The 27,003-nt window shown below is 34.4% G+C and overlaps 2 protein-coding genes across 3 annotated transcripts in view; one reads left to right on the top strand and one right to left on the bottom strand.

The window, feature by feature from the left end:
• Window positions 1–1,419: 1,419 nt before the first annotated feature.
• TRIM59 (tripartite motif containing 59) lies at window positions 1,420–2,631 on the top strand (the record flags this gene model as incomplete). The annotated part of the gene is made up of 1 exon (XM_084232448.1): window positions 1,420–2,631. One exon carries the CDS (start codon window positions 1,420–1,422, stop codon window positions 2,629–2,631), a length of 1,212 nt encoding a protein of 403 aa, XP_084088574.1.
• A 2,374-nt stretch (window positions 2,632–5,005) lies between these two features.
• SMC4 (structural maintenance of chromosomes 4) overlaps window positions 5,006–27,003 on the bottom strand; it is a gene marked incomplete at both ends in the record, with an annotated part of 30,156 nt that continues 8,158 nt past the window's right edge. For both annotated transcript variants that reach the window (XM_084231690.1, XM_084231691.1), the window contains 19 exons: window positions 5,006–5,158; window positions 5,633–5,816; window positions 6,256–6,488; window positions 6,877–7,059; window positions 7,373–7,546; window positions 7,778–7,922; window positions 9,017–9,206; window positions 10,934–11,060; window positions 12,126–12,278; window positions 13,053–13,132; window positions 13,219–13,444; window positions 15,848–16,009; window positions 17,178–17,363; window positions 18,998–19,231; window positions 20,539–20,703; window positions 21,885–22,035; window positions 23,002–23,142; window positions 23,562–23,689; window positions 23,924–24,088. In XM_084231690.1, the coding sequence (XP_084087816.1) occupies window positions 5,006–5,158; window positions 5,633–5,816; window positions 6,256–6,488; window positions 6,877–7,059; window positions 7,373–7,546; window positions 7,778–7,922; window positions 9,017–9,206; window positions 10,934–11,060; window positions 12,126–12,278; window positions 13,053–13,132; window positions 13,219–13,444; window positions 15,848–16,009; window positions 17,178–17,363; window positions 18,998–19,231; window positions 20,539–20,703; window positions 21,885–22,035; window positions 23,002–23,142; window positions 23,562–23,689; window positions 23,924–24,088 (3,180 nt within the window). The remainder of the gene's footprint in view (window positions 5,159–5,632; window positions 5,817–6,255; window positions 6,489–6,876; window positions 7,060–7,372; window positions 7,547–7,777; window positions 7,923–9,016; window positions 9,207–10,933; window positions 11,061–12,125; window positions 12,279–13,052; window positions 13,133–13,218; window positions 13,445–15,847; window positions 16,010–17,177; window positions 17,364–18,997; window positions 19,232–20,538; window positions 20,704–21,884; window positions 22,036–23,001; window positions 23,143–23,561; window positions 23,690–23,923; window positions 24,089–27,003) is intronic.

The raw sequence follows: 27,003 nt of genomic DNA, 5'->3' as shown, positions 1-27,003 counted from the left end.
AGGATAGATGCAAGGAAGACTAAGAAGTGATAGGATGCAAAACTGTTTCCTGTTGTTTGAAATGTCAATAATAGCTAGTCAGAGTGTCTCTGAACTATTGCTGGGTTTCTTCCATGAAGAAAAGATGACTAATGGCTTTCTTTACCACTAATGCTTTAGTAGTCAGTAATTCAGTTACCGTAGTGAACATTTTATTTTTCAACGGATTTTTTTTTTTGTATTTTTATTTATGCATACAAGAGCTGGGGTACAGGACAGAGGTTTGGGGGATGAGAGGATTCCCCAAAGATAGAGTGGGGAACAGAACAGGCAGATGGACTGAAATGCACTCCTGAGGGGAGCAGTGGGCAAGTCAGGAGAGGTCTGCTGTGTCATGTCAATCCTGGCGGCCAGGGATTGAACTCGTGCTGCAGAGGCTGTGGATGGCTTCATAGGCTGTGTCTTAACCCCTTGTACCACCAAGAAGGCCCTCAACTGTTTTTTATTAGGACTAATTCAAATTTTTTTTTCCAAATCTTAAAATTATTACTTTAAGATATTACACTATGCTGATCCTGGTTTTAGGCACAATTCCAATTCAAAAATCTAAGAATTACAGTAATTGTTACTAGAGAAATTTAATAACTTCCTTTAGAAACAATGGTTGAGCCAACTTGGAACATTAATTCTTCTTTTGAATTAAAGAATATAATTTTGCTAAGTCTAACTTGTTACTAATAGACTTGTTTGGTCTTATTCATTACATTTAGTTTTCTAGCATGTTAGTTTTCTAGCATCTTAGAATGCAAACTTGCTCAGAATAGTTATAATCATTAAATAGACTTCAGTAGAACACTGAGGGGCCTCCCTGGTGGCACAAGGGGTTAAGTAAGTCTCAGCACCTATCCATAGCCACTGCAGCACCAGTTCCATCCCCAGGGAGCTGACCCACATGCCACAGCAGGCCTCTCCTGTGTCACCTCCTGCTCCCCTCAGCAGTGTATTTCAGTGGATCCGCCTGTTTTGTTCCACATTGTCTCTAGGGAATCCTCTCCTCCCCTGCACCTCTGTCCTACACCCCAGCTCTTGTATGCATAAATAAATAAACCTTAAAAAAAAACCCACACTGAATTTTTTAGTCTTCTTCACATAGAAACAAACTTTAATTTGAAGTATTTTATTACAAATTAACTAGAATTGATTTGTTCAGCTCTTTTGTCTCCAAATAATACATTTTTAAAGATTATCAACTACTGAATATTATATATTAGGAATTGCATTACTAGGAAAACTATATTTTAAAAAATCTTAGTAAAAACAGTATCTTTTAAATGACAAGTGCAGTATATCATTTGGAGGTTAACAGCTAAAACTTTAAAACTTTACATAATGTATGCTTATCTCTTTCATATTTAAAATACTTTTTTCTTTTGACAGGAAATGCACAATTTTGAGGATGAGTTAACGTGTCCCATTTGTTACAGTATTTTTGAAGATCCTCGTGTATTACCATGCTCTCATACATTCTGTAGAAATTGCTTGGAAAACGTTCTTCAGGCATCTGGTAACTTTTATATATGGAGACCTTTACGAATACCACTCAAGTGCCCTAATTGCAGAAGTATTATTGAAATTGCTCCAACTGGTATTGACTCTTTACCTGTTAATTTTGCATTAAGGGCAATTATTGAAAAGTACCAGCAAGAAGAGCATCCAGATATTGTTACCTGCCCTGAACATTATAGGCAACCATTAAACGTTTATTGTCTGCTAGATAAAAAATTAGTTTGTGGTCATTGCCTTACCATAGGTCAACATCATGGTCATCCTATAGATGATCTTCAAAGTGCCTATTTGAAAGAAAAGGACACACCTCAAAAACTGCTTGAACAGTTAACTGACAAGCATTGGATGGATCTTACTCATCTTATTGAAAAGTTAGAAGAACAAAAATCTCATGCAGAGAAAATGGTCCAAGGTGATAAAGAAGTTGTTCTCCGGTATTTTAAGGAGCTTAATGATATATTAGAACAGAAAAAAAAATTTTTCCTCACTGCTCTCTGTGATGTTGGCAATTTGATCAGTCAAGAATATACTCCACAAATTGAAAGAATGAAGGAAATGAGAGAGCAGCAGCTTGAATTAATGACACTGACATCATCTTTACAAGAAGAGTCTCCTCTCAAATTTCTTGAAAAAGTTGATGACGTCCGCCAGCGTGTGCAGGTCTTGAAACAAAGACCACTTCCTGAGATCCGACCTGTTGAAATTTATCCTCGTGTAAGCCAGGTTTTGAAAGAAGATTGGAGCAAAACAGAAATTGGACAAATTAAGAAACTGTTCATTCCTGAAATGAGAGTTTCTTCAAAAAGGATGGCATGTTCCTGGCCTGATAAAGATGAAAAAGACGTTGAATTTTTTAAGATTCTGAACATTGTTATAGTCACACTAATTTCAGTGATACTGATGTTGATCCTCTTTTTCAACCAACACATAATAACCTTTGTAAATGAAATCACTTCAGTATGTTTTTCTGAAGTTTCTCTATCTGTTTACCAAAGTTTATCTAACAATATGCATGACTTAAAGAATATACTATGCCACACTTTGTATCTACTGAAGGAATTTACTTGGAAAGTAGTCTCTTACTGAAAATTCAAATCTGAATTTTTTGTATAGGCTTATTCTGTACAGCAGACTAGCCATTGCTAAGTGGGGAAACGGGTAGCGTAGATAAGTAATGAACTAGTGTTTATTAGAGTTGCAACAAATATGTTAAGCCTTTCATGCTTCTGTTGGGTAGAAATGTGTCAAATTAAAAACAACAGTCTTTAGTTTTCAGTCTGAAAATTAGAATAAAATTTAATTACTTGAATATATACCATTTTTATTGGCTTGAGGTTGATTTAATACTACTATGACATTTAAACAATCTTAATACCAATGTAGTCTTTCATTATATACTGTAGTGGTCAGCTTTGTGGTTCTTTATGTATACTTTACCTTATACATTAAAACATAGCAAAATCCTAAAGTTGTACATGCCTTTATTTTGATGTGGGTTGAACTTTTTGAATGGGCAGATAAGGATAGTGAGGTTTTAAAATTAAGTAGCAAAATCTGAATGTGATAAGGGGTTGTTCATGCTAAAGATGTTTTTGATCAAATATACCTGCGTGACATTCCAGAGACTGGAATTGTGGTTTGTGGTAGGACTTTTGGCTGTGTGCATGCAATCCTAAATATATACTCATTTCCCTTTCCAGAAATCCCAGATGAGCTGTTGGAGCACATTGCAGGAGGCTTTCTTAATTCAAACTTTTCAGGTGACATCAGAGAATGGTCTTGGTAAATTATAATTAATAGGGCTGTTCATGGCCATAGTTTGTAATTGTTGGGACATTAGTTTTAAAATACTTATCTGCTGAGAACAAGTCTTAACACTAAGCTGACAATATTTAAGGTCAAGTTATGACCAGTTATCACTAGATTTAGCCCTTTTAAGTACTGCATAGGCAAACAACATTTGAAGGGTATAAGAGGTAGGGACGATGTATTCAGCTAATGAGAAATACAAATTTTTAATTTTAGACCAAGTGGCATTTAAAAATTTTAGTCACATCTCAAAAATTCCATTTCTAAATACTTGTAAATATTAGTAAGCCCCTGACAAAACGCTGTGTCAAACACATAATCCACGTTTCTGAAATCGATTTTCGTCCCCCCCCCCAAATACTTTCTGTAGAATCTTTTGATGACTTATGTAGTATGCATGGTCAAGTAATTCTTACACATGCTATTTTGCATTTTTACCAGATTGTTAAAATTTAAAGTATATAATATTTCTAAGTTTTATGCATAACAAAATATATATTTTAATAAAATCATTTTGACATTTTATTTGCATTGTGACTTTATCAGGTATCCAAACTAAGGAGTGGTAGCTTTAGAATTTTTATATGGGGTGTAATATCTACTCTAAAAATAAGTGTTAATTTCTATTACTCCACTAAAGTCATTAAAATCTATTAAAAATACTAAATTCCACTCACTTGTACTTTCACCAGTGAAAAAGCATTCGATTATATTATAGCTTTTACCAGGTATTTTCCCCTCATGTAACCTTGATTTAAAACACATGACCATACTTGAGTTTCAGATCTTGCTTTATTTGTCCATGCTAATGTATTTACAGTTTTCAAAGGCTTTGTTATGATACAACTCTTAGCTCACTGTTATTTCACAGGATTAGTTATCTAGAAATTGAACAGTTAAGGAAAAGACCTGATTCAATACCAAAAATTCCTTCAGAAAATTAAAAGGTTGACAACCTATTTCCAGTAGCAATATGAAGCATTCCTGAGCTAAGTGTTTAAAAACCCCCAAACCGTGGCACTATTAGGGAAATAGCACTCCATCTTAATTTCCATTTGTACTAAGTTACCACCCTTATTCTTTTTATGAAGCAAGTGTAGTGGCATATGAGTTTCATTTTCAACTTCTAATTTACCTGAGTCACGTTCATAGTACTGTTTGCTAACCCTCCTGAAAGTGTTTTTCAAACAAATACATTAAGTTTTAGAAAATCATAGAATATTTGTTTTCATCTTTATAGTTCAGAATGACTGGTTTGAAAAAGTTCCCAATATTTGTGTAATAAATACAATGATTGTCTCAATTAGTAAATTAAGTGGAGTATCTTAAGAATGTGTATCAGAATAGCTGGCAGGATTTTCTAAGTGGGCTGAAGATCCATGCGAGTAGGCTGAGTCTTGATAACATGATCTAGTTTAGAGCTTCACTATCACTACAAAACTGTTAGATTGTTAAAATCTAGAGGCAAGTATAGAGAATATTTTATTAGAATTATAACATGTCAATTACATAAAATAGAAACCAGTTACAAGATCCAGTCTAGGAATACATATTTTACATAATTTAAAATCCCTTACAAAAAGGAAAACCAGCAATATAATACTCTCAATTTATGTTGATTCAATACAAAGAATCTTCAGTATAAACAAGTTCAACAAAGTCCTTTAGATGCAATTTCTTTTGGGTTTACTGCAACACTTTTTGTTATATTGTATGTCTTGTAAATTCCAATAAGTCTATCTGAAATCTCAAACATATTATTTCGAAGAGAAATGATGATGAACTGGGCATTTTTTGTTTGTTCCTAAGGAGAAAAAGTTAGAAACATTAAATATTACAAGTAAGTCATATAATAAACACCTAAGCTTTACTATTTTCCTCATTTGGGAGCAGAAAATTAAACCTTACACTGATTATGAACATAAACAGGAATGATGGCATGGACAATCCATGAAATAGGATTTGGATTTGAGAGGAATTTGGGTATTTCTGGTAGCATTTTGCCTGGAAGTCTTCTAGTGGAAAAATGATTCAGGTAGGAAACTTCAGCTTCTAGCTGTGTTTCTGCTACTAATATACATTATCAATTTGTACTTTTAATTTCCCCCAAATTTTCCTCAGATGAAGGCCTTGGTCACCTTGATATCATAGGATGTGGAATTAGAGGGTAGGAAAATGCTTAATAAGAAATAAGTCAAAGCATTTCATGTGTAATGTTTAGGGACCAATAAAATTAAAAAAAAAAAAAAAAACAAAAAACCTCTGAATGACTACTTACATAAATATAAAATGCAACAATTGACACATTTTTAAAATCAAGGGCTGCATCAATCTCGTCCATGAAGTACAGGGGTGTTGGTTTGTAGTGGTGAAGAGCGAACACTAAAGCCAATGAACTAAGTGTTTTCTCTCCTCCTGAAAGGTTAAAGATCTTCTTCCAACTTTTCTTGGGTGGTCGAACACTGAAATAATTATTCAAATCTTAAGAAAATGTACACATTAAATTACTTGTGAAACTAAATTTAAGATAGAGTGATTTGTTTTTCAGAATTGATTTCTACTGCTTTCTTCAGTAATCTCTAATCTGATAAAAATGGTGAAGGATGGACATATAGAACACCTGCCAGAATGGGATTATTTAATTTAGGTAGCAGCTACTTTTTGCCATTATTCCTATTTTCAATGCAATTTTTGCTTTCTGACTTCAAAATCCTGTTACATTGAAGTGGCTCAAAAATTAGACGAAAACTAGACAACTACTACTAACTGCCAATACATAAACAAATTCATATTTGTCAAAATAAAGCTAGAACTACAACTTATTTAGAAAGTAAGTTCTCATTTAAGAATTAAGATTTTAAGTATTAAAAGGAAAAACTAAAACTTCATATAATTACAAACCTGAACATGATTCCTTCAGAGAATGGATCCAAGCTGTCTACAAGCTCCAGTTCTGCATCACCTCCCAAAGTAAGCATCTGGTAATTTTCCTTTAGTTTATTTGTTATTATATAAAAACCTGCCATGAATTCATTAAGCCTTTGTTTCCGAAGGTCTTCATATGCCTGTCTAAAACTATCTCTTTCGCAAGTAATTTTGTCCAATTCTGCTACCCGTTGTAAATATAATTCTTCCTATTAAAAAAAAAGGCATACCATGAGAAAAACATTCAGTTAAAGGTCAATTTAAGAAGTAAAAAATAAGTTAATTCAGGGCCTCCCCGGTGGCGCAGCGGTTAAGCCCTGAGTTGCGAAGCTGCCAGTCAGCCTCTGCAGCGCCGGTTCGATCCCCAGCTGCTCCCCAGCCACCGGAGGAGGGTCCCACATGGCGTGCAGCCCTCTCCTGCCGCCCACTGCTCCCCCCTCAGCAGTGTACTTCGGTCCTTCTGCCTGCTCTGCTCCCAGCTCTGGCTCTGGTGAATTCTCTCACCCTCCCGCGCTTCTGACTATAAGTGCTTGTATAAAAATAAATTAAAAAAAAAAATTAAAAAAAATTGTTTAAAAAAAATAAGTTAATTCATACCTTCTTTTTATACTCTGCAATGGCACCAAGGTTTGGTTTCATTTCATGACACTGGGCTTCCAAAAGTGCAATTTGATTTGTTATAGAATCTGGATTCTTAATTGCTTCAAGATCCTCTGGGCTTAGAACTAAAATCTCTTTGACAGGATTATCTTCTATGGGATGCAATGATATTTTTGAAATCTAAATGTTCAATTAAGATGACAATTAGGGAAGGCACAGTACTAAAATTCATTGATTAAAAAAATGAAAAGGCAAATTACCTATCTACTAAAAGAACATATACTAAAGAGTTGTGACTAATTTGTATATCAATTATTCCTCAGAGTCCTTCAAGAAAAACACTGATATTGCTTGCAAAGTGTCCATGCAGACTTTTGTTAAATGGAACGAAGATTCATAACATACCTCAAAACACACACAGAAACAAAAACCCCAGGTATATTTCATAAAGGCTATTTTAAAGTTACACTTAACTAAATGGTAGTATCCTCACCTCTTTTTGCCAATATTTTATTTTAGAATTATGTTCAGCAATGTGACCATCTATTTGCTCAAGTTTCAACTTAATACTAAGTGCATCTTTTTGAAGAGCATGTTCATTTTCTTGGATTACTTTTAGTTCTTGTAGTAGATTACGATGTTCTTTCTGGATCTCTGGTAAAGATTCCTAAAAATCAAGAGGAAATGCTTCAGATATGACCTTCCCAGTTGGAAAGAACAGGTATATAAGTAATCTCCCCTATATCCCTTGCATTTTAAACTAAAATTTATTTACAATACAGTACAAATAAAATTAAGTTATAAATTTTAATGCACTGAGTGCTGCTTATATATATGTAAGGCACAGATGTCCTATTTCTTACTCTTCAAATACCATTGCTTCCCCTTCAAGTCTCACCTCTGCATCATTTGTGTTCTTTATGACCTCCGTTGCTTTGTCCTCAAGACTTTTTAGTTCTGCTGTTAAGTCATCTACTTCTTTCTTAGTATCTTTAATTTCTTTCTCTGTGCAAAAGACAGAGTCTTGCGCTTTTTTAAGATTTCTACAACAAGCAAAATGATCCATTAAAAATGTGTTTTAACATGATTTGTTATTCTGCTTCTGAAACCTATCAACTTCCCATGACCTCTTTCTAACATCTAAAAATTTATATTTAAAACCATCTTTGAGCTGGGCCTCCCTGGTGGCGCAGCGGTTGAGCGCTGGGTTGCGAAGTTGCTCACAGCCTCTGCAGCGCTGGTTCCATTCTCGGCTGCTCCCCGGCCACGGTGGGAGGGTCCCACATGATGCGCAGACCTCTCCTGCCGCCCGCTGCTCCCCTCAGCAGTGTACTTCGTCCGTCTGCCTGTTCTGCTCCCCACTCTGGTGAATTCTCTCACCCTCCCACGCTTCTGACTGTACCCAGTGCTTGTATAAATCAATCAATCAGTCAATCAAAAAAAAAAAAATAGGTACATGTCCATAAAAAAAAAAAAAAAAAAATCCTTGAGCTAGTTTTTATACTTATACATACATATACCTGTGCGATGTTAACATATTTTAACTTTCAATACAAATCAATGAAACAGAAAAACGCCCAAAATATCTCATTTGACATAAATGGATTAGTCTTTGACAAAAGGAAATGGAATAACTTAATAACCACCAGATAGTATTTTACAATTTTGAGATAAAGGTGTTTATAATTCAACATTTTACATGCATATGTGATTTATTTAAAAAAAAAAAAAAAAACTTCAATACATTATAAACTTCAAGATCTGAGTGGATAAATTTTGTGTAAATTAGAGAAATGAAATAATCAAAAATGTTTTTGTTAAGAGATCTCATTCTTACCTCTTATTCTCCCAAGACCAAGATCTATTTATATTAACCATCATCTACATCTGAGCCAGAAAATCAAAAAAACCTTGATTTCCAGTCTTTACAGCAACTAGAAAGTTATAACTACACTTTTCCAAGGCACACCTGTTTGCCCATTAAAAATAACTGGTGATATATTATCATTTTGCCCTTTAAATAGGTAAATTTAATACGTGTAACAAATATTTAATAGCCATTACATTCAAATATAAACCCCCTTTCCAATGTGGAGAGAGCAAAGAGTAAAGAGGCTAAATAATATGCGTACTTTACCTCTCTGCAGTCTTGATTGCTACCTGGGCTTTCGTAATAGCAGAAGCACATTCATCCAATTGTTTGTTTATTTTATCAAGTTTGTCTTGCTGGGCCTTGAGTTTATGGTTATTGATTTCTACGATGATATTGTGTAACCTTTTAACCTCAGCTTCCACCTTACCAGCTCTCTCTGCCACACTGTCATATTCTGAAAGCAAAACAACAACAAAAAAAACTTAATTCAAATTTCTAAGGCTAATAAGTAAACACTTAGGTGTAAATTTCTTCAGTCAATAAGACTTAACTTGATGTTTGCTATGTCCTCAAAAACCAGGGGGGAAAAAAAAAACCCCACCAACAAAGCTAAACACACTGTATCAAAAGAAACAGTGTTATAACAACACATGGTTAAACTCCCTTGCTCAAACATGAACACAATCCATTTATTTCAAAATGGCTTCATAGTTCTTAAAGATATTTCAACTTTTTCTTAGGATATATCCTTGACTATTGCTTTCCAAATGATTTTATCATTTGACTGTGTGCCTAGCTACTAACACTCTCCAATGGGTTTCTATTTCACTTGGAGATATGGCCTGTAAGGCCCCACAGTACTTGATTCTTAATTCCTTTAGTGGAATGCCAGCATACTTCTGCCTCAGAGCCTTGTGCTTACACTCCATACTTCTGGAGTGCTCTTCTCCCAAATACCCACATGGTTAACATTCATATACTTCCTCTGGATCTCTGCTCAAATCTATCAGATGTCTGTCTAAAACACGGTCCATTACTTTATATTTTATCCTAGTTTTACTGCTCCCCTAATATAATATGTAACACGTTTGCTTAGCTTCCCCATGCTAAGTGTGAGCCTCTTTAAACAAGGGACTATTTTTATTTTGTTCAATGCTCGGATCATATAATGTTCTAGGCATATGAACAAAAAGCTGGACGGGAGCAGATGTTATATGAGCTAATATTAAAAGGCAGATAACCACACACACATGCACAACACCCTGGGTATAGATGAACAGTTAATGTGTATAGCAGACATTTGTCTACCTCCAATCTTCTTTTGGAGAATTCCGTTTTTTTTTTTTTTTGTTTTTTTTTTTTGGTGCATTTGGCATATTATTCCATCTTTGACTAAGTCTCTGTGATGGAACATTATTTGCCTTTGTTGGCTCATGAACTAAACTGTAATAGGAGTCTTTCTTGAGTTTGTGATGAAGATCACTGTTTATAGGGGGTTACTAAGATACTGTCAGCCAAGATGGTATCTGTCATCACAGTCCACTTTTTCCTTTCTGCAACAAGATGCACATTCACCTATGTTTGAGATGCAAGCCAATATGAAAGAGAAGCAGGGCTAGCTCAACTGCATTATTGGGGATTTTAAATTTCAAAGTTAATTCTCACTGATGAGTCTATAGCTCACATGTTTATATATACACAAGAAGAAAAGATTTGGAAGAAAATGTACTAAGTTATCAAATACTGCTCATGTTGAAGTGATTTATTTCTCTGAATTCTCTCAGTTTCCTTAATATACACAATAAATACAATCTTGAAGAGTCCTTATGAAGACTGGACCAAAATATACAAAATATGAAATTAAGGTCATAGTTCTGGAATCAGACTGCCTTGGTCCTGAGTTCCTGTACCACTACTTGGGCAAATTACAGAAACTTTTGTTTCTGTTTTCTTATTTGCCAAATGAAGTACTCAATTTTGTAGTACTTATGTTAACCTTAATAGTACTTACTTTCACAACCTCTTGAGAGTGATGTAACAGAAACCATAAAAACTGTTGTTACTTGCACATAATACATACATGTCATCTGATATTTTTATTCTATAAACTGCTACCCTTGAAATTTCAAACTTTAAAAACCTAATTTTGACAATTAAGAAAAGTCTATATACTAAATATACCTGTTTTGAAAGCACGAACATTTTCTTCTAGCAGTTTCTGCTTTGTTTTGTCGGGGGCTGTAGCAAGTACATTAGCTTCAAGTTCTTTCACTTGGACATTCAAATATTCTTCTTGTTCCGATAAACGCTAAAGAAATGTTTTAAATTTCAAGGTCAGCATTTTAAGACAATAAATTTAAACATTTTGAATTTAAAACACACCATTTAACTCTAAGAAAAAGACAAATACAGGAAAGGGGCAGAAAACATGAACAATTAACCTAAAAAATGAAAATGGCAAATATATGAAATATGAGCTCATTAGATAGAAATGCCACTTTTTAGTACATCAGTGTAACAAACTTAAAACACACTGAAGACTACCTAGTGTTCAAAGACTTGGAAAATAACTACTTACATATACTGTTAGCAGTGTATAAATCTTTTTGAGGACAATTTTGCACTATACAACACATGTCTTATGCACTGTATGTACTGGGAAACAATTGTAATTTTAGGAATATAAACTAAGAAAATAATTGAAGTGTAAAAAATATACCTAACAAAGGTATTTTAAATATAGTCATATATATAGCACAGATAAGCATTTATCAAATTATTAAAGAAAACATATCAAAATATAAGCAGAATGCTCTAATGCAATTTCAAGCAAAGTAAATTTACATTGGCTTGGAAATAAAACTGTAATGTTAGTACGACTCATTAAAATTACATATATTTGTATATCCACATCTACCATATACAAGTACAAACATGCAAATTAGGCATTTATATTAAAGAGTTGAAGAATGTACCTAAAAATGAAGGTGATCTTTTGAGTAAGTCCTGAAAAATTTTTTGAAAAGACAGTAGGAGTGCATGTGTAACTTTTTCATAATGAAGAAAACATTCCACTTTGAATAGACAATGAAAATAAAGGCTCACATAGTTGTTTAAGAAAGAAGTATTTCTATGTAGCACAAGTGGGAAACAGTAAATAGTACTAGCTGTGGCCAGAGCAAGACCGTGACAGAACATTTTCCATGAATACCCAGGGAAACATAGTATCAAGAAGCAGGCCCTCTATCCAAGGATATACCTTATTTCTTTTTACGCCTTTCCTTATAATATAAAAATTGTTAGCAAACAAGAAAATATTTCTGCTAAAACACTGCTGAATTCCCAAAGTTTCAACTACAATTGTTAAGAGTACCTGGATGCTCGCAGTAAACTTTTCTAGTGTATTCCTCATTTCTCGCACACTATGTCGTAACTTAATTGCAGCTTCTTCCAGTTGTACTTTCTTTTCCTGGATTTGTACTGCCTTTTCAGAGTCTCTCTGCAACTGTAATTCCATTTTATTTACCTACAGAGAGAACCAGTGAAATAAGCAAGTCAACTTATGCATTAAGAAAACTCAAACTTCTGATTTTAAAGACTAGAACATATCAGCAATGGAGTTTTGGTGGAGGGTGAGCAAAGCATACACACTATGGAAGTATGTAGCTGTCGTATCAAAATCATAGTTATGTAAAAAGACTGATAAAAAGACTAAAGTCAAACAACCAGTTCCTAATACCAAGCCTAAGCTTAGAAGCAGGTAACTAATTTAATTTCTGTATCAAGAAATCAGAAGAAAGGACAATTTTGCAGCTGTATAATCACCTATTATTTCAATGAAGTTACAATATCCAAGTATTTAAGTGGAGAAATATAAATTGTTTCAAATATGGGGGGAAAAATCAAGGCACAACAGGCTTGGAAAATGTTAGGGATCTAAAACATCCAAGTATGTCTTATTAAGGATAAAGAAAAGTTTATGTAGTGTTCTGAGGGTGATAATGGAACATGACAGTTTTTCCTGTACTTTTTAACATCCTCATATACTTGTAGGCACCTAAAGTACTTTGAAATAAAATTTGGACACATATCATAAGTCTTTACTTACAATTTAAATTATTTTGAAATAAAAACAAGTATGTAATAAAGCAATAATTATGTGAAAAACCCCCACAAAATACCAGCTTATATATTAGTATTTATAAAAAATTTACTTTTAAAATTTGAGTTTACGACACTTAAAATGGCTAAACTTTATATAGCATGTATATTACTCATCACTATAGGACATAATGCTAACCTGCTCTTCAGAGATTTCAACAACAACTGATGAACCCATCCTTCCCTTCATTACTCTGCTTCCTCCACCAGTCATTGTACCTGGAGAACAGAGGAGAGAAGTCAGCCTTAGATACATTTTCCAATGAGATTAACAAATTGAATGGCAGGAAAAGAACCACTTTTACCTGACTGTTCTATTATTTGCCCTTGTAAAGTCACGACTCTCCATCTTTTATCCTTCTGATACGCTACTCTTGTGGCTTGATCTAAGTTGTCAGCTACTAAGGTGTCCCGTAAAGCAAAGTAAAATGCTTGCTGAATTTTCTCATCTTTTACTTTTACCAAATCAAATAACCGAGGAGTATTTTCAGGAGTCTGAATTTTGTTCATTTTCTTTGCCCATACTGCCATCTAAAAGTGGGGGGTAGGAGGGGTGGGGTAGATGGAGAAATAAAGAAAAATCCCAAAACATGTAATAAAGAACTTATAATTTTTGGTATCATCTACACAAGTTATACACACACACACACACACACATATATAAACACAAAAATAAACATAAGATGGGCAAAAAGATCTTGAGTACCTGAATAATTATCATTACTTTATTTTTAAAAAATCATTATTGTAAAACCATTCCAGATGTCATGATCTTATACACACAAAAATCCCAAGGTATGAACAAACACACCCTCACACACATCCATTAGAGTGAATATGAATTTAGTTTAAACTGCAGAATACAGGACAGACAAAATTGTATTTCTACATCAAGCACTACATAATGAAAGAGTATACTTTCTTTTTTTTTAAAGTGATATTTTATTTATACATATATATATATATTTTTAAGATTGATTTATTTATACAAGCACTGGGTACAGTCAGAAGCACGGGAGGGTGAGAGAATTCACCAGAGCCAGAGCAGAGAGCAGAGCAGGCAGAAGGACCCAAGCACACTGCACGGGGGAGCAGCGGGCAGGAGAGGTCTGCGCGCTATGTGGGACCCTCCTTTGGTGGCCGGGGAGCAGCCGGGGATCGAACCGGCACCACAGAAGCTTCAGGCAGCTTCGCAACCCAGCGCTCAACCGCTGCGCCACAGGGGAGGCCCGAAAGAGTATACTTTCAATATTAAAAAACCCAAGGCATAAATTTAAAAAATTATAAAGACCTATACACTGAAGACTGTAAAACATCACTGCATAAAATCAGATGCAAATAAATACATGCCTTGTTCATAGATTTAATATTAAGATGCTAACACTACCCAAATTGACCTACAGATTCAATGCAACCTGTGTCACACCTCCATTTGCTTTTATTCCCCCAGAAATTGACCCACTGATCTTAAAACCATCTTGACATTAAAAAAAAAAAAAAATCCTGATTTCAGCAGTAATCAAGACACTATTGCAATAGCAGAAGGATAGACAGAGATAAATGGAGAGTTCAAAATAAAACCTTACATTATTGGTCAGCTGATTTTTGACAAGGGTGGTAAGAAAATTCAACGGGAAAAGAACAGTCTTTTCAACAAATAGTACTGAACAACCTGATATCCACATACACAAGAATGATGTTGGACCTCTACACCACATAAAAAGCTAAATCAACATGGATTAAAAACTAATTGTAGGGTGCTCCATGGTGGTGCAAGGGGTTAAGCACAGCACTGTAAAGCTATCCTCAGCCTCTGCAGCATGACCAATTCCCATTAGGCCAGGGAGCTACACATGTGGTGGCTGACTTCCTCTATCTCTACCGCTGCTCCCCTCAGCAGTGTATTTCAGTCAGTCTACCCGTTCTGTTCCCCACTCTGTCTCTGGTGAATCCTCTCACCCCCACACACCTCTGGCCTGTACCCAAGTTCTTGTATCATAAATATATCTTAAAAAATTAAATTGATTTCTTCAATATTTAAAACATTTATAGTACATTAGAGAGCAAAATAATCCACAAAATGGGTAATCTATAAAAATATTTGCATATCTTCTCAAGAGACTTGTCTGAATATATAAATTGTTACAACTCAACAATAAACATAAATATGCCAATTAACAAATGGGTAAAGGATTTGAAGATACCTGTCCAAAGATAAACAAATGGCCAATAAGCACACAAAAAATGTGCAACACAGTCATCAGGAAATAACAGTAACAATCACAATCCCAACGAAATACCCACTTTATACTCACAATGATGGCTATAATCAAAAAGATTATATAACAAGGGTGGTGAGGATGCAAGAAATTGGAAGCCTCATACACTCCTAGTGGGCAATGATGCAGCCACTGTGTAAAGTCTAGCAGTTACTCAAAATTTTAAACAGCACATAATCTAGCAATTACACTCCTTTTCAGAGAACTGAAAACAAGTGTCTGAACAAAAGCCTGTGCATGAATGTCCACAGTAGCATTAACCATAATGGCCAAAACATGCAAACAACACAGTTGTCCTTCAACTGGTAATGGATAAACAAAATGTAGCATATACATTTAATGGATTATTATCCTGCCACAAAAAGGAATCCAGTACTGTTATATGTTACAACATGGACAGTGAAAAGCTGTTAAAGTCACACACAAAAGGCTACACAGTGTTTGGTTCTATTTATATGCAATGCCCAAAACAGGTATATTTAGAGGAACAAAAAGTAGGTTAGAGATTTCTGTGGAGAGTTAGTATGGGATTGACTGCTATAGTGTATGAAGCTTCTTTTTGGGGTGATGTAAATACTGAAAAGGTTAGAATTCAAAATGAAAAACAGTGGTGATTAAAATTTTAATTACAGGTAGCTTACTATGAAATACCCACCTTATCCAAACCAATGAAGGTTGCAACTCCAATATTTTGTCTTTTAAGGAAGTTTACACATTCTTGGGCTGTATCAATAGAATCAACAACAATGTAGTCTAATGCATGACAACAGGATGAAATAGCAACATCATATTTTTCATCAATCGCTCCTAAGTCCCCCTATTAATTAAGAAGGAAAAAAATCAACACATAAATAAATAAAAAAGAAATTAGACACAAGATCATTTCATTATGACTCACATGGCATTTGTCATTTTGAATGAAACTACATTTATACCTTGGTGTGTAAAAGTACAAGAAGGGTACACAACAACAACAAAATACTAAGTGTCCTCAACTTCCATTTCTGCAGAGGCAGTCAGCACTAGAGTTTTAAATCTATCTTTAAAAAAAGTTTGTATGTATGAGAGTTTGAACTTTTTAATGAAAGCACAAAGTGAAAGAACTGTTTTCATTGTATGAAAATGAAATGTGAAGACTTGAAACCTACAAGTACTACAAACAAAATAATTTATAAAAAAGAAATTTTGAATTATTGAGTCATCTAAACATTATGCAAATTCTGATGAAAATATTCATCTATGAATAAATTAATGGCACATTCACTGACTAGCTTTATTTTTTCCTCAGAGCAAATCAACAGGATCCAATTGTGTATCTTCAAGTAAGGTAGAGTTGCTTGACACAGATGTGACTATATTAGATCATTTTCAACTGGCCTTCTGACTCACTCCCTAAAAAGCTGACTCAGGGAATTTACCAACGGGATTCTTTGACTCTCTAGCTTTAGCCAATGAGAGGTACCACCCAGAGATGGCAAGGTAGGAGATGAATGATTTTGAAATATATATACCCTTTCACCCCTAGATCACCTTTAACTGTGGCCACAACTCCTTCCCTTCATTAGGCCCTGGAGCAGGACTGGGCTCTACAATTGCTAGCCTTCCCAATGTGATTCCTTTTTGATTTCTCTACAGCCATAACTTTTAGTATAGTGGTGTAAAACCCTAAACAGAATTATCATGTTCCCCCTTTCCTTTTTATTAAGGATCGTTTTTATTAAGTTTGTTTATCACTACTAGAGTGAGTTTCCCCCCACTCCTTGGTATTGAGATGATTAATTACACAAATAACCTGGAAACTGCTTTTAATGAGACTCCTTGCCACAAAGAATTCTGTCAGAACTAAGAGCAAAATGTTTAAAAATGAATGTTATTGTATGTACAGTGATAATATATAAATACAAAGTAAGTCAAGGTAAGAAAATCATTTTTACAAAATTATCTTGAGGAAAAAAAATAGTCATTTCTAAATAAATCTACCTTACCAATCTTCCATATATTCCTGGAATCCTGCCAGATTTTTTTTCCTGAATTATTGCATCAAGGACTTTCCCTCTACTTCGATTCATTGCTAAGGAACTCTTTGCTTCTTCAACTTTTTGGAAAAGATCACGAACCAAACTTTTACAATTTATTTCTTCTTGTGTAAGTTTTTGAAGTTCCGTTTCTTTCTGAAAGTGAAAAGAAAATGAATCCTAGAAGCATCTGCCCAATCACAGAACAGAATTAGCTGTAATATTCAAAAAAGGCAAGAACCAGCAATAAACAAGTGAACAAGAACTAAGTTGCCATTTTGTAACTGCTGGGTTGGCTTTGAAAAATATGGATGATAGCACTTCTTGGCCTTTTGGCTAAGGTTAAGTGAAAAATATGGATGGGTAGGAATTATGAGTCAATAAATAAGGAGTCGAAGTGCAATACAGCTCCAGGAGTAGTACATTATTAGAACAGAGCTGGGCTGCAGATATCCCATTTAGGTACCACATAATTCATGAGTGTCCTAAAATAGTTCTGCACTAGTCATAAACAGACTGTGGTACAGGAAGCTAGATATGGGTGACTAGGGTTTCTAAATGATTTTATTTGTTGTACATCTAATTAAACGAACGGGGTGGAGGTCTCAGCTCTGAAATGAAGGGAAACGTGAGTGTGAACAGTTCCACTGCTATACAAAAATGTATAGCTAGGGCCTCCCTGGTGGCGCAGCGGTTGCGCACTGGGCTGCAAAGCTGCCCGCAGCCTCTGCAGCGCCAGTTCGATCCCCAGTTGCCGGGTGAGGGTCCCACATGGCGTGCAGACTCTCCTGCCGCCCGCTGCACCCCTCAGCAGTGTATTTCTGTCTGCCTGTTCTGCTCCCTGCTCTGGCTCTGGTGAATTCTCTCATCCTCCTGCACTTCTGACTGTACCCAGTGCTTGTATAAATAAATAATCTTAAAAAAAAAAAAAAAAGTATAGCTAGCAGAGGAACCATACACATACATAAACAAATCCAAACTCTCGGTTTTTCAATCACTGTGTTCTATCATCGTTTTTTATGTTCTCCCTCATCTCCTGGTTTTAAATTATATCATTTATATCAGTATAAAGCAAAAGCTCATTATAATTTCTCTAAAATTAAACCAAATCACCACAAAAAAGGGGAAGTAACTGGATGTAACTTAAGCTTACATGAAATTCTATGTGGTTATACAGTTCCTTCAAACACAACAGGGTGTACTTCCTACAATGACGTTCAGTATAATTTCTCTTCAAACAGCATTTTTTCTTGCCATTTTGCCTAATGAGGCTTTAGAGATTAAATCTACCAAATTCCTTAGATATGCAATTCACCTGAAGGATAGAGGGACACCCATGAGCTAAATGTTAGATGTCCTGACTAAATAGTATGCAATCCCAACACAGAAACTACAACTATAAAATAAAAAACAAAAAATACACTGATTTGCCTTGCATAGTCATTTACCCATATGTACATGTACATACATCTATCAATTCATTTACCCTTGTACAAGTTGTCTATATATACATTTAGGGAAATAAACTTCTGCTTAAATTATTTCCATAGGATGCTGGTAGTGACAGCATTACTTGCCGTTTGATGCTTCCTAAGGGAATACAGTTTCTCCACAGTTTCAGTTCCTATCACATGGAATACCAAAACACCCTATTCTTTTGGAAAAGGTTACACTAAATGAAAGAAGATCCATCTACCAGTTATTTCAATGTTGAAATTAAAATATATGTACATAAATAAAACTAGGGTTGATTTGCAAAGTTACAATGAAACACAGAAACAAAGGTTTACCTCCTTTAATTCTAGTTCAGTTTGAGGGAGTTTTGCCTCTATATCTCTGATTGCAGTTTTCCTTTCTTTGAGAGTCTCAGAGGCTGCAATTAGAGCTTCCTTGGCCTTATTGAATTGAGACACTGCAGTATTATGACGACTGAGATAGATATCAAGTTCTGACTGGGCTACATCCATCTTTGAACGTGCTTCATTTACTGATTTGCTGAAACCCATAAGTTCTTTTTCTCGACTCTGTAAAAATGAGACTCCATTAAATCTGAAATGTTTTCAAGCCTAAAATGAAACAAGAACTATACATTTTGAATTTAACTTTAGAGATTCTGCAAGGATAATATATAGAAGTAATTCTTACAAGTGGAATAAATAGTTCTTGCCTAGTTTCAAGATTCAGGGTACAAGTCTTTTCCTAGCTGATTTCACAATCATTTACTGAGGTGGATCTCAATAAGCTCATTTTAGAGATTAAAACAACACAAAAGAAACTTCTGAAAGAGAACTAAACTTAGTAATTGTTTCACATTACCTTAACTGAAAAAGGGTGTAGGTTATAAATATTATTCAGTATCAAGTTTCATCAAGTATATTTATCTTTAAAATCTTTGTTTTAGAGGTAAGACCAGGTAATCCCCACCACTAATCATTATTTGATGAATGAGAAATTTTGGGCTATTGTCTTTGGTTGGGTCTAAAAGACTTAATATTTAAACATCTTATAGGTATTAACCTTTAACAATCCCACTAGGCAAATACCATCATTATGATTGCTATGAAGAAATGAGTCAGGGTTTAACTCCAAGTCACTTACTCACTCATAAGCATCACAAGATTAGAGACCTAGGATTTGAATCAAGAATTGACACAAGAGGGGTCTCCCTGGTGGCGCAAGGGGTTAAGCACCGTACTATGAAGCAATCCACAGCCCCTGCAGCACGAGTTCAATCCCCTGCCAGCCAGGGAGCAACCCACATGGCACAGCAGACCTCTTCTGTCTCACCTGCTGCTCCCCTTAGTAGTGTATTTCAGTCAGCCTGCCTGTTCTGCTCCCCACTCTGTCTTTGGTGAATCCTTTCACCACCTGCATCTCTGGCCTATACCCCAGCTCTTATATGCATAAATATATCTTTAAAAAAAAAAAAAAGAAGCGACACAAGAGCAATGGTTCTCATTACACAAGAGCTACAGAAGCAAAGTGAGACATCAATCTGTGCTAAGTGTGCCCCATGTTTTTATAGTTGGCAGCTCATTAACAATCAAGAAAAAAATTTAAGATAACAAAAAAAATTTGATGATGAAATCAAGACACTTCAAGTATTTGACATGTCACACTTTCTGCTATCACTATAAAGTCTCACTTATTTTCTTTTGAATGGAAAAATAGAAAACAAAAAATCATGAAAAAGGTCTAGGCTATCATGGGGAATGCTGAACGTTAAAAGGTCCCAAACGTTTTCTCCAAATAGTTCAGGTTTCACTATTACCGCAAAAAAAATTCTCTAGTTTAAAAGTCACCAAAATAAACACCAAATAAATAATCTTACTTCTTTTTCTTTCTGAAGCCCTTGGGTTTCCTGTTTAAGGCTATCCATAACTTCCTTTAATTTTTCTTCTTCTTTCTCTTTTTCCTTCTCAAGGGCATTTCTTCTAGTTGTTGTCTCAGTTATTGTAGTTTCACTTTTGGCAGGTATACTTTTGAATTCTTCAACCTAAAGTTATAAAACAAGTTGAAGTTATAAGAGCAGGAACCTTTATACTATCCAATGTCATCAATACCTAACTTATTTAAATACATTTCTAGGTCTTTGAGATTTTCCTTATAATTAGATTTGATCTAGCTGGCTTTAGCAAATATTCTTTGACTCATTCACAACAATTTCTATATTGTTCAGTCTAATGGTAAAGTTAATTCTATAAATTCTTGGTTCCTTACAAATGAAATTCTCCCTAGTTGGGCAATTAGGTCTGCTTCTGTACCAATTTCAGGCTGTAATTATCTTTCTTCACCTACACGACTATATGGAATTACCTAAGCTATCCTTGATGGTATATTACAACTTTACTCTTTCAGAGTCACTCCTGTAGGACTATTATTTTATTGCATTAATACCTTCTGGTAATAATCTAGTATCTTCATTTGATATCTAAACATTAATGGCTCTGTAGCAGTTACATTTAGTCTGTTCAATTTTGGAATTGCTCTCAAATCTTTATTTTATTTATTCTATTTATCTAATACCAGAAAAGTTGGACATTTTCCAAAACGGCATTCCTCAAACATGGATTCCCATTAAGATCTGGTACCTGGTCAAAAAATATTGTGAGTATATACAACTCATTCTCTTAGGTAACAGGAACAAACACATCCATGAAAAATAATGAAGATTGGATAGGCTTTTTTTTTTTAAATATAACAATTTTTTAAAGATTTATTTATTTATTTATACAAGCACTGGGTACAGTCAGAAGCGCAGGAGGGTGACAGAATTCACCAGAGCCAAAGCGGGGAACAGAACAGGCAGACTGACGAAGTATACTGCTGAGGGGAGCAGCGGGCGGCAGGAGAGGTCTGCGCGCCATGTGGGACCCTAGCCCAGCGGCCGGGTATCAAACTGGTGCTGCAGAGGCTGCATGCAGCTTCGCAGCCCAGGGTTCAATCGCTGCGCCACCAGGGGAAGCCCTGGATAGGCTTTTCAGACAAGAAAATGTAAGGATCCTTTTCTTCCTTTCTTTTTTTAAATTTACATACTTTCCCCATCATTATTCATTCTCCTCTCAGGTGCACTCTCCACAGATTTTTTTGTTTTTAAATTGCGTAACACTGGTTTACAAAAGTATACAAGTTCACACCTCATTTTCATATAAGGGCTTCCTCCCCTCCAAAACCAACCTTTTCTTTATCTTTTTGAAGTTGTTTCTCCAGTTTTTTTGCTTTACTTGTAGTATGCTTCAATTTTTCTCTAACTTGAACATCTTCCAAATCTAGCTGTGTAAATTTTTCTTTGTTCTCCTCAATAAACTTTGTAATTTTATTCAGTTTCCTAGTCAAGCAAAAAAAAAAAAAAAGAAAAAATTACTACTCACTATTTGGGGTAGTTAGATTAACATCTTAAAGTTATGTTATACAAACTTCCTTTCCTCTTCTTTTGTAAAATGTCAACAAAGTTTTTAAAGATAGGATGATAAAACTCTACCAGTTATCAAGCTAATTCTCTCTTAACTCTATTTGAAGAACCTGTTAAAATGTGATTATAAGTTACCTTGCCATCTAAGCTGGATAGGAAACACATTTTTTAGCAACCATGTCTTCGTGTGGAAAATTTTAACATGAAAATAAATTCATTTAAAAAACAAAAATTGCACAGATTAAGATACTGGTATCACTGAATATTGGCACAGAAAAAATTCATTAAAAAAATTATCCAGAACAATCCCAATTAACTAGATTTGTGGACTGTTTGTTTTTTTTTTAATTTATTTATGCATACAGGAACTGGGGTATAGGCCAGAGATGATAGGATTCACCAGAGACAGAGTGGGGAGCAGAACAGGCAGATCTACTGAAATACACTGCTGAGGGGAGCAGTGGATGAGACAGGAGAGGTCTGCTGTGCCATGTGGCTTAGCTCCCTGGCTGGGGATTGAACTCATGCCGCAGTGCTGAGACTTTAACCCCTGTGCCACCAGGGAGGCCCTGGACTGTTTAAGACAACTCTGTAGTGGTTAAATTAAATGCTTGTTCATTTATTTTTTGCTGTGATGTTTTGTTACTGTGTTCTGCCACTAGGGGGTAGCATCCTCTATTATTTTAAGATGACATGTTGGGCCATCTGTTATTATAAACTGGATGCAGGGCAATTAAGATTTTTGCTTCCAAAAGGAAACCATTTTATATGCTGAGATTATTTTATATGTATTATACTCCTGTAAATTTATATACTGACAGTACAAATACATGTAATAAAAATTAACTAAATTGTTTTCAATATTTTTCAAAAGATTATTACTTTTCTACATCTTTTACAGCTTTATTCTTAGCTTTCATTTCATTTGACAGTATACTGCTCTTCTCATTAATTTCTTTGGTATCTTCATGAATTTTTTTCTTTTGAGATTCCATTTCAGCAATTCGTTTCTGAAGATCATAACTAGAGGGGAGAAAAAAGGAATCAGAAGTCCTAAAGTACCATTTCTAAAACTATTTAGAAACTTGAATAAAATCTGCTGTTCCTTAAGTATTCTTAATTATAGTCAATTTACAATTACACCTGCTATTGAAGGAAAAAGACAACTCAGGTGTCAAGGCTAGAATTAGTAAAATAAATTATTGTTTAAAATAAATTAGATTTACCAGTACACAAATTTTAAAAAATATGTGTGAAACTATTAAATATAGTAAATACCTATAATTCTACTTCTTAAGTCAACAACCTTCAATGTTATCTATGATAAACAGCCCTACTTCATGACTTGAACACAAAACTCCCCCCCACCTCATTATATTCCTTGACTATGAGAAAGAGAAGGGCTTTGCTTAAATTTCAGAAATAACTGACAAAGTACTTACATGTAATACTGACAAACATGATTCTTTTTGCTAAATATTTCATTTTCCAAGGTGAGAAATTCAATGGCAATGTTTTTCTCTCCCTCTAAGGCATCCTTTTCCTTTTCCACCATCTTAACTCTGTTTAGCTACAAAAATCAAACATATATAATGTTCAAATAATCCACTTATATGTACAACTGAACTTAAAATATGCCAACATTAGATAAAAACATCCACCTTAAATGTCAGTAAGAAAAACATAAAATTCAACCTAATATTCCATTTACTCAATAATTATGATCTATAATCATGTGAATAAGTCAGTATAATTTAACTCATAAGGAACATTCTGATTTGTAACAAGTCTATAGAAAAGTCACCTTCTCTCCTCTGTGTTCATTTAATATTTCAACTCTCCGACACAAGACTTTAATAGGCTCATTTAGTCGTCCACAACCAATTATATCTTCTAGATACTCAAGCATACCCTCGTCGTGTTCAGTCTGGCCTTTTGGTTTCATCATAGCAATTTGTTCAACTTCACCCTTAAAAAAAAATTTATTATTTCACATTGTGTATGTTTAGCTACATCAATCTTAAGTGAGAACTAGAAACAAAAAAACTCAATGGTAATAAACTACTGAACAATGTACATCAACTTAAACAGATTCAATAAGGGGGGGGGGCTCCCTGGTGGCACAGGTGTTAAAAGTCTCAGCACAATCAAGTCTTATCACCAGCCAGAGTCCTGAGTTTGATTCCCAGTCAGGGAGCTGACCCACATGGCACAGTAGACCTCTCCTATCTCACCTGCTGCTCCCCACTCTGTCTCTGGTGAATCCTCACCCCCTGCAGCTCTGGCCTACAACCCAGTTCTCATATGCATAAATGAATAAAATAAATCTTAAAAAAAAAAAAAAAGATTTAACAAGGTACAACTATTGCTAGTGTTCTCTTAAATGACATTAAGTTTTAATTTTACATAAGGGGACACAAAATGTCTATTTATATATTCTTACATTAACTCATAAAATTATGCCCACAAAGTGAAAGAATCTCCATCTAAGATGTTTTTCAATATAAATAAAAATTAACTTTTCTATTAATCATTATCAACAAGATATTCATGTAATCTGATTTAAAAATTGTAGCAATGTGTTAATAACATAATTAGAACTCCTGTTCTAAAACAAAGCATTCTCTAAAAGACCATTCATGGTTAGAATATAGTAGGAATCCTGCTTCAAAAGTAGCTTATATTATTTTTAAACTTTATAAACTGGTTATTAGTACCAGCTTTCAAAAAAGTACCTCAAACTTTAAGTTTCTAATGTTCTAAAAACAAAAATTACTTATTTTTCATGGTAATAAAAGAAAAAAATCCATAATCAGTAATCTGCAGGGCTGAGTGCCAGTCATTTATTAGTTTGGTGGTTGAGAAAATTCTCTCTGAACATGCTCAGGCAAAAGCTGCTACTGTACTTCGCAGAAGCAGCCTGCGTGTACTCTATGCTACCACAACAGAAGAAAATGGACAGGCAAGTAGAAAAAACACACTCTTTGATTTGAGCAAACACAGCAGATTAAAAAGAACAGAGAAAAACACCACATTAAAAAGAACATGTTATTTTCTCAATTTAAATATTTAAAATACCCATTTATGAACATTAAAAATTTGGACAATGCATTGCATTTACCCCAAGTTTCAACATAATTATAAAAGTTAAAAAAATAAAGATGGGATAATATAGTTTGTGTATGTGTGGCTCATTAATTTTTTTTAAGAATTAAAGCAATTTGTTAAAGCTGCTAAGCTCTTGTAAAACAGAGAAAACCCAAGCAGTTTTTGCCACACTGAAGAACCCACTCATTGTATAAAGTTGGCTAATTTTATACCCAAATTCCCGAATATAACAATTCAGTTACATCTGTACTAGTCTAGCAATACAATTTTTTAATATTTGTATACACATCACTTTCTGTACAACACATGATTATCAAAGTGAAATATTATCCAAAGAGCCTGTTATTTTTCAGATTTCCTATGCAATCTTTAGTGTACTGTGTATGAATTAGTATTTATATAAAATATTTTACTGTGCTTTTAATTATCACTTCTTTCCAAATGTTTGTAGGAATAGTTTAAATTTTAGACAAGATTTAAGCCTAGAAGAATGTCCAAAGTTTTGGATTGTAATAACAGCAGTTCTAGCCAGCCAAGAATCTTATTCCAAGTTTTTTTTTTTTAAATTTAAATGTAGGCAGAGTGTAGTTAACAGTGACACAACTTACATTTAGGGTTAAATAGTCTTTTTTTGTGTTGGGGGGGCTGTGTTGGGCATTGTAGGATGTTAAATAGCATTTTTTTTTTAAATTATTTCTTCACTAAATGCAAGTAGCAACCTCCTCCCCTTCTCCAACTGTATCAACCCAAACTATCCCCAAACAATGCATATGTCCTAGTGGAGTGGATGTAAATCTCCGTAGATGAAAGGTACTGACCTCAATGATGTATTTGGGTTAGTATTTACCATTCAAATAACAAATATCTTATACCTGATTCTAATACACTAATCAAAAAAATTTAATATCTAAGCACCGATGATTTTAAGATGAATGAAAAACTATGCTAGGAAAACTTAACATTTCTGAATCAAATCACCAGTTATTAAGTATTGGAATTTAGTGTTTACAGTTTGCAATGAAACTATTAAAGACATCACAGTTTCCCTGGCCAATTTCTTGAAGTGATGGAATACAGCTATTAGGACATTGTACAGCTCTGGGTAAAGCAGTGATTGTTTTGGTCGTTTGCTCCCTCTCAATTAAAACGAAGGATACTCAGCTATGGTTTCTGTTCATTTTAACAAAGTTGCCCAGTTGAAAAAAATGTTAAAGGGAAAGACAAGGATATTTATAAATTAAAATGTTCCATCACAAATCTCAATAATGTTTTTTCATATAGTATTATGACAATCACTTTTTAAAAATCTACTTATTGTATTATCTTATCAGGACTGCTGAATCAACAGGCAGGAACATTCAGGTCTCTAACTTGTCACTTAACTATTAGGACTGACTGCAATGGCAACCTTGGACCTTTTCTGTGACTGTTCCTTGATGTACCTTTTGCCTGTCTTACCACTTTCTACAATTTATTTTCTTCCTTTTTCCATTTTTGTGGCATTTCATGTACAACATATAGATTCACAGCCTGATTTTTCAGAAAATTTGCCAATTCTATGTGAAATTATAGAATACAGCTTTAATTTAGGACAAAAAGTCCCATATATATTTCAGAAATGAATTTAAAGCATTAACCTGAATTTAAAGTCATACTTCCACATTAAGTAAGACTCAAAGTCACAAACTGGCAGCAAGATTATCCAAAAAGGTTTCAAACTAAGGCTAACATCCAAAATTGCATAGGCTTCCAGACAGATACCTCTAGTTTCTGTAG

This window comes from Talpa europaea, assembly GCF_964194135.1.
Source record: "Talpa europaea genome assembly, chromosome: 4".
Taxonomy (NCBI): Eukaryota; Metazoa; Chordata; class Mammalia; order Eulipotyphla; family Talpidae; genus Talpa; species Talpa europaea.
Note: the sequence above shows the minus strand (reverse complement) of the source record. Positions and strands in the feature narration are given on the sequence as shown.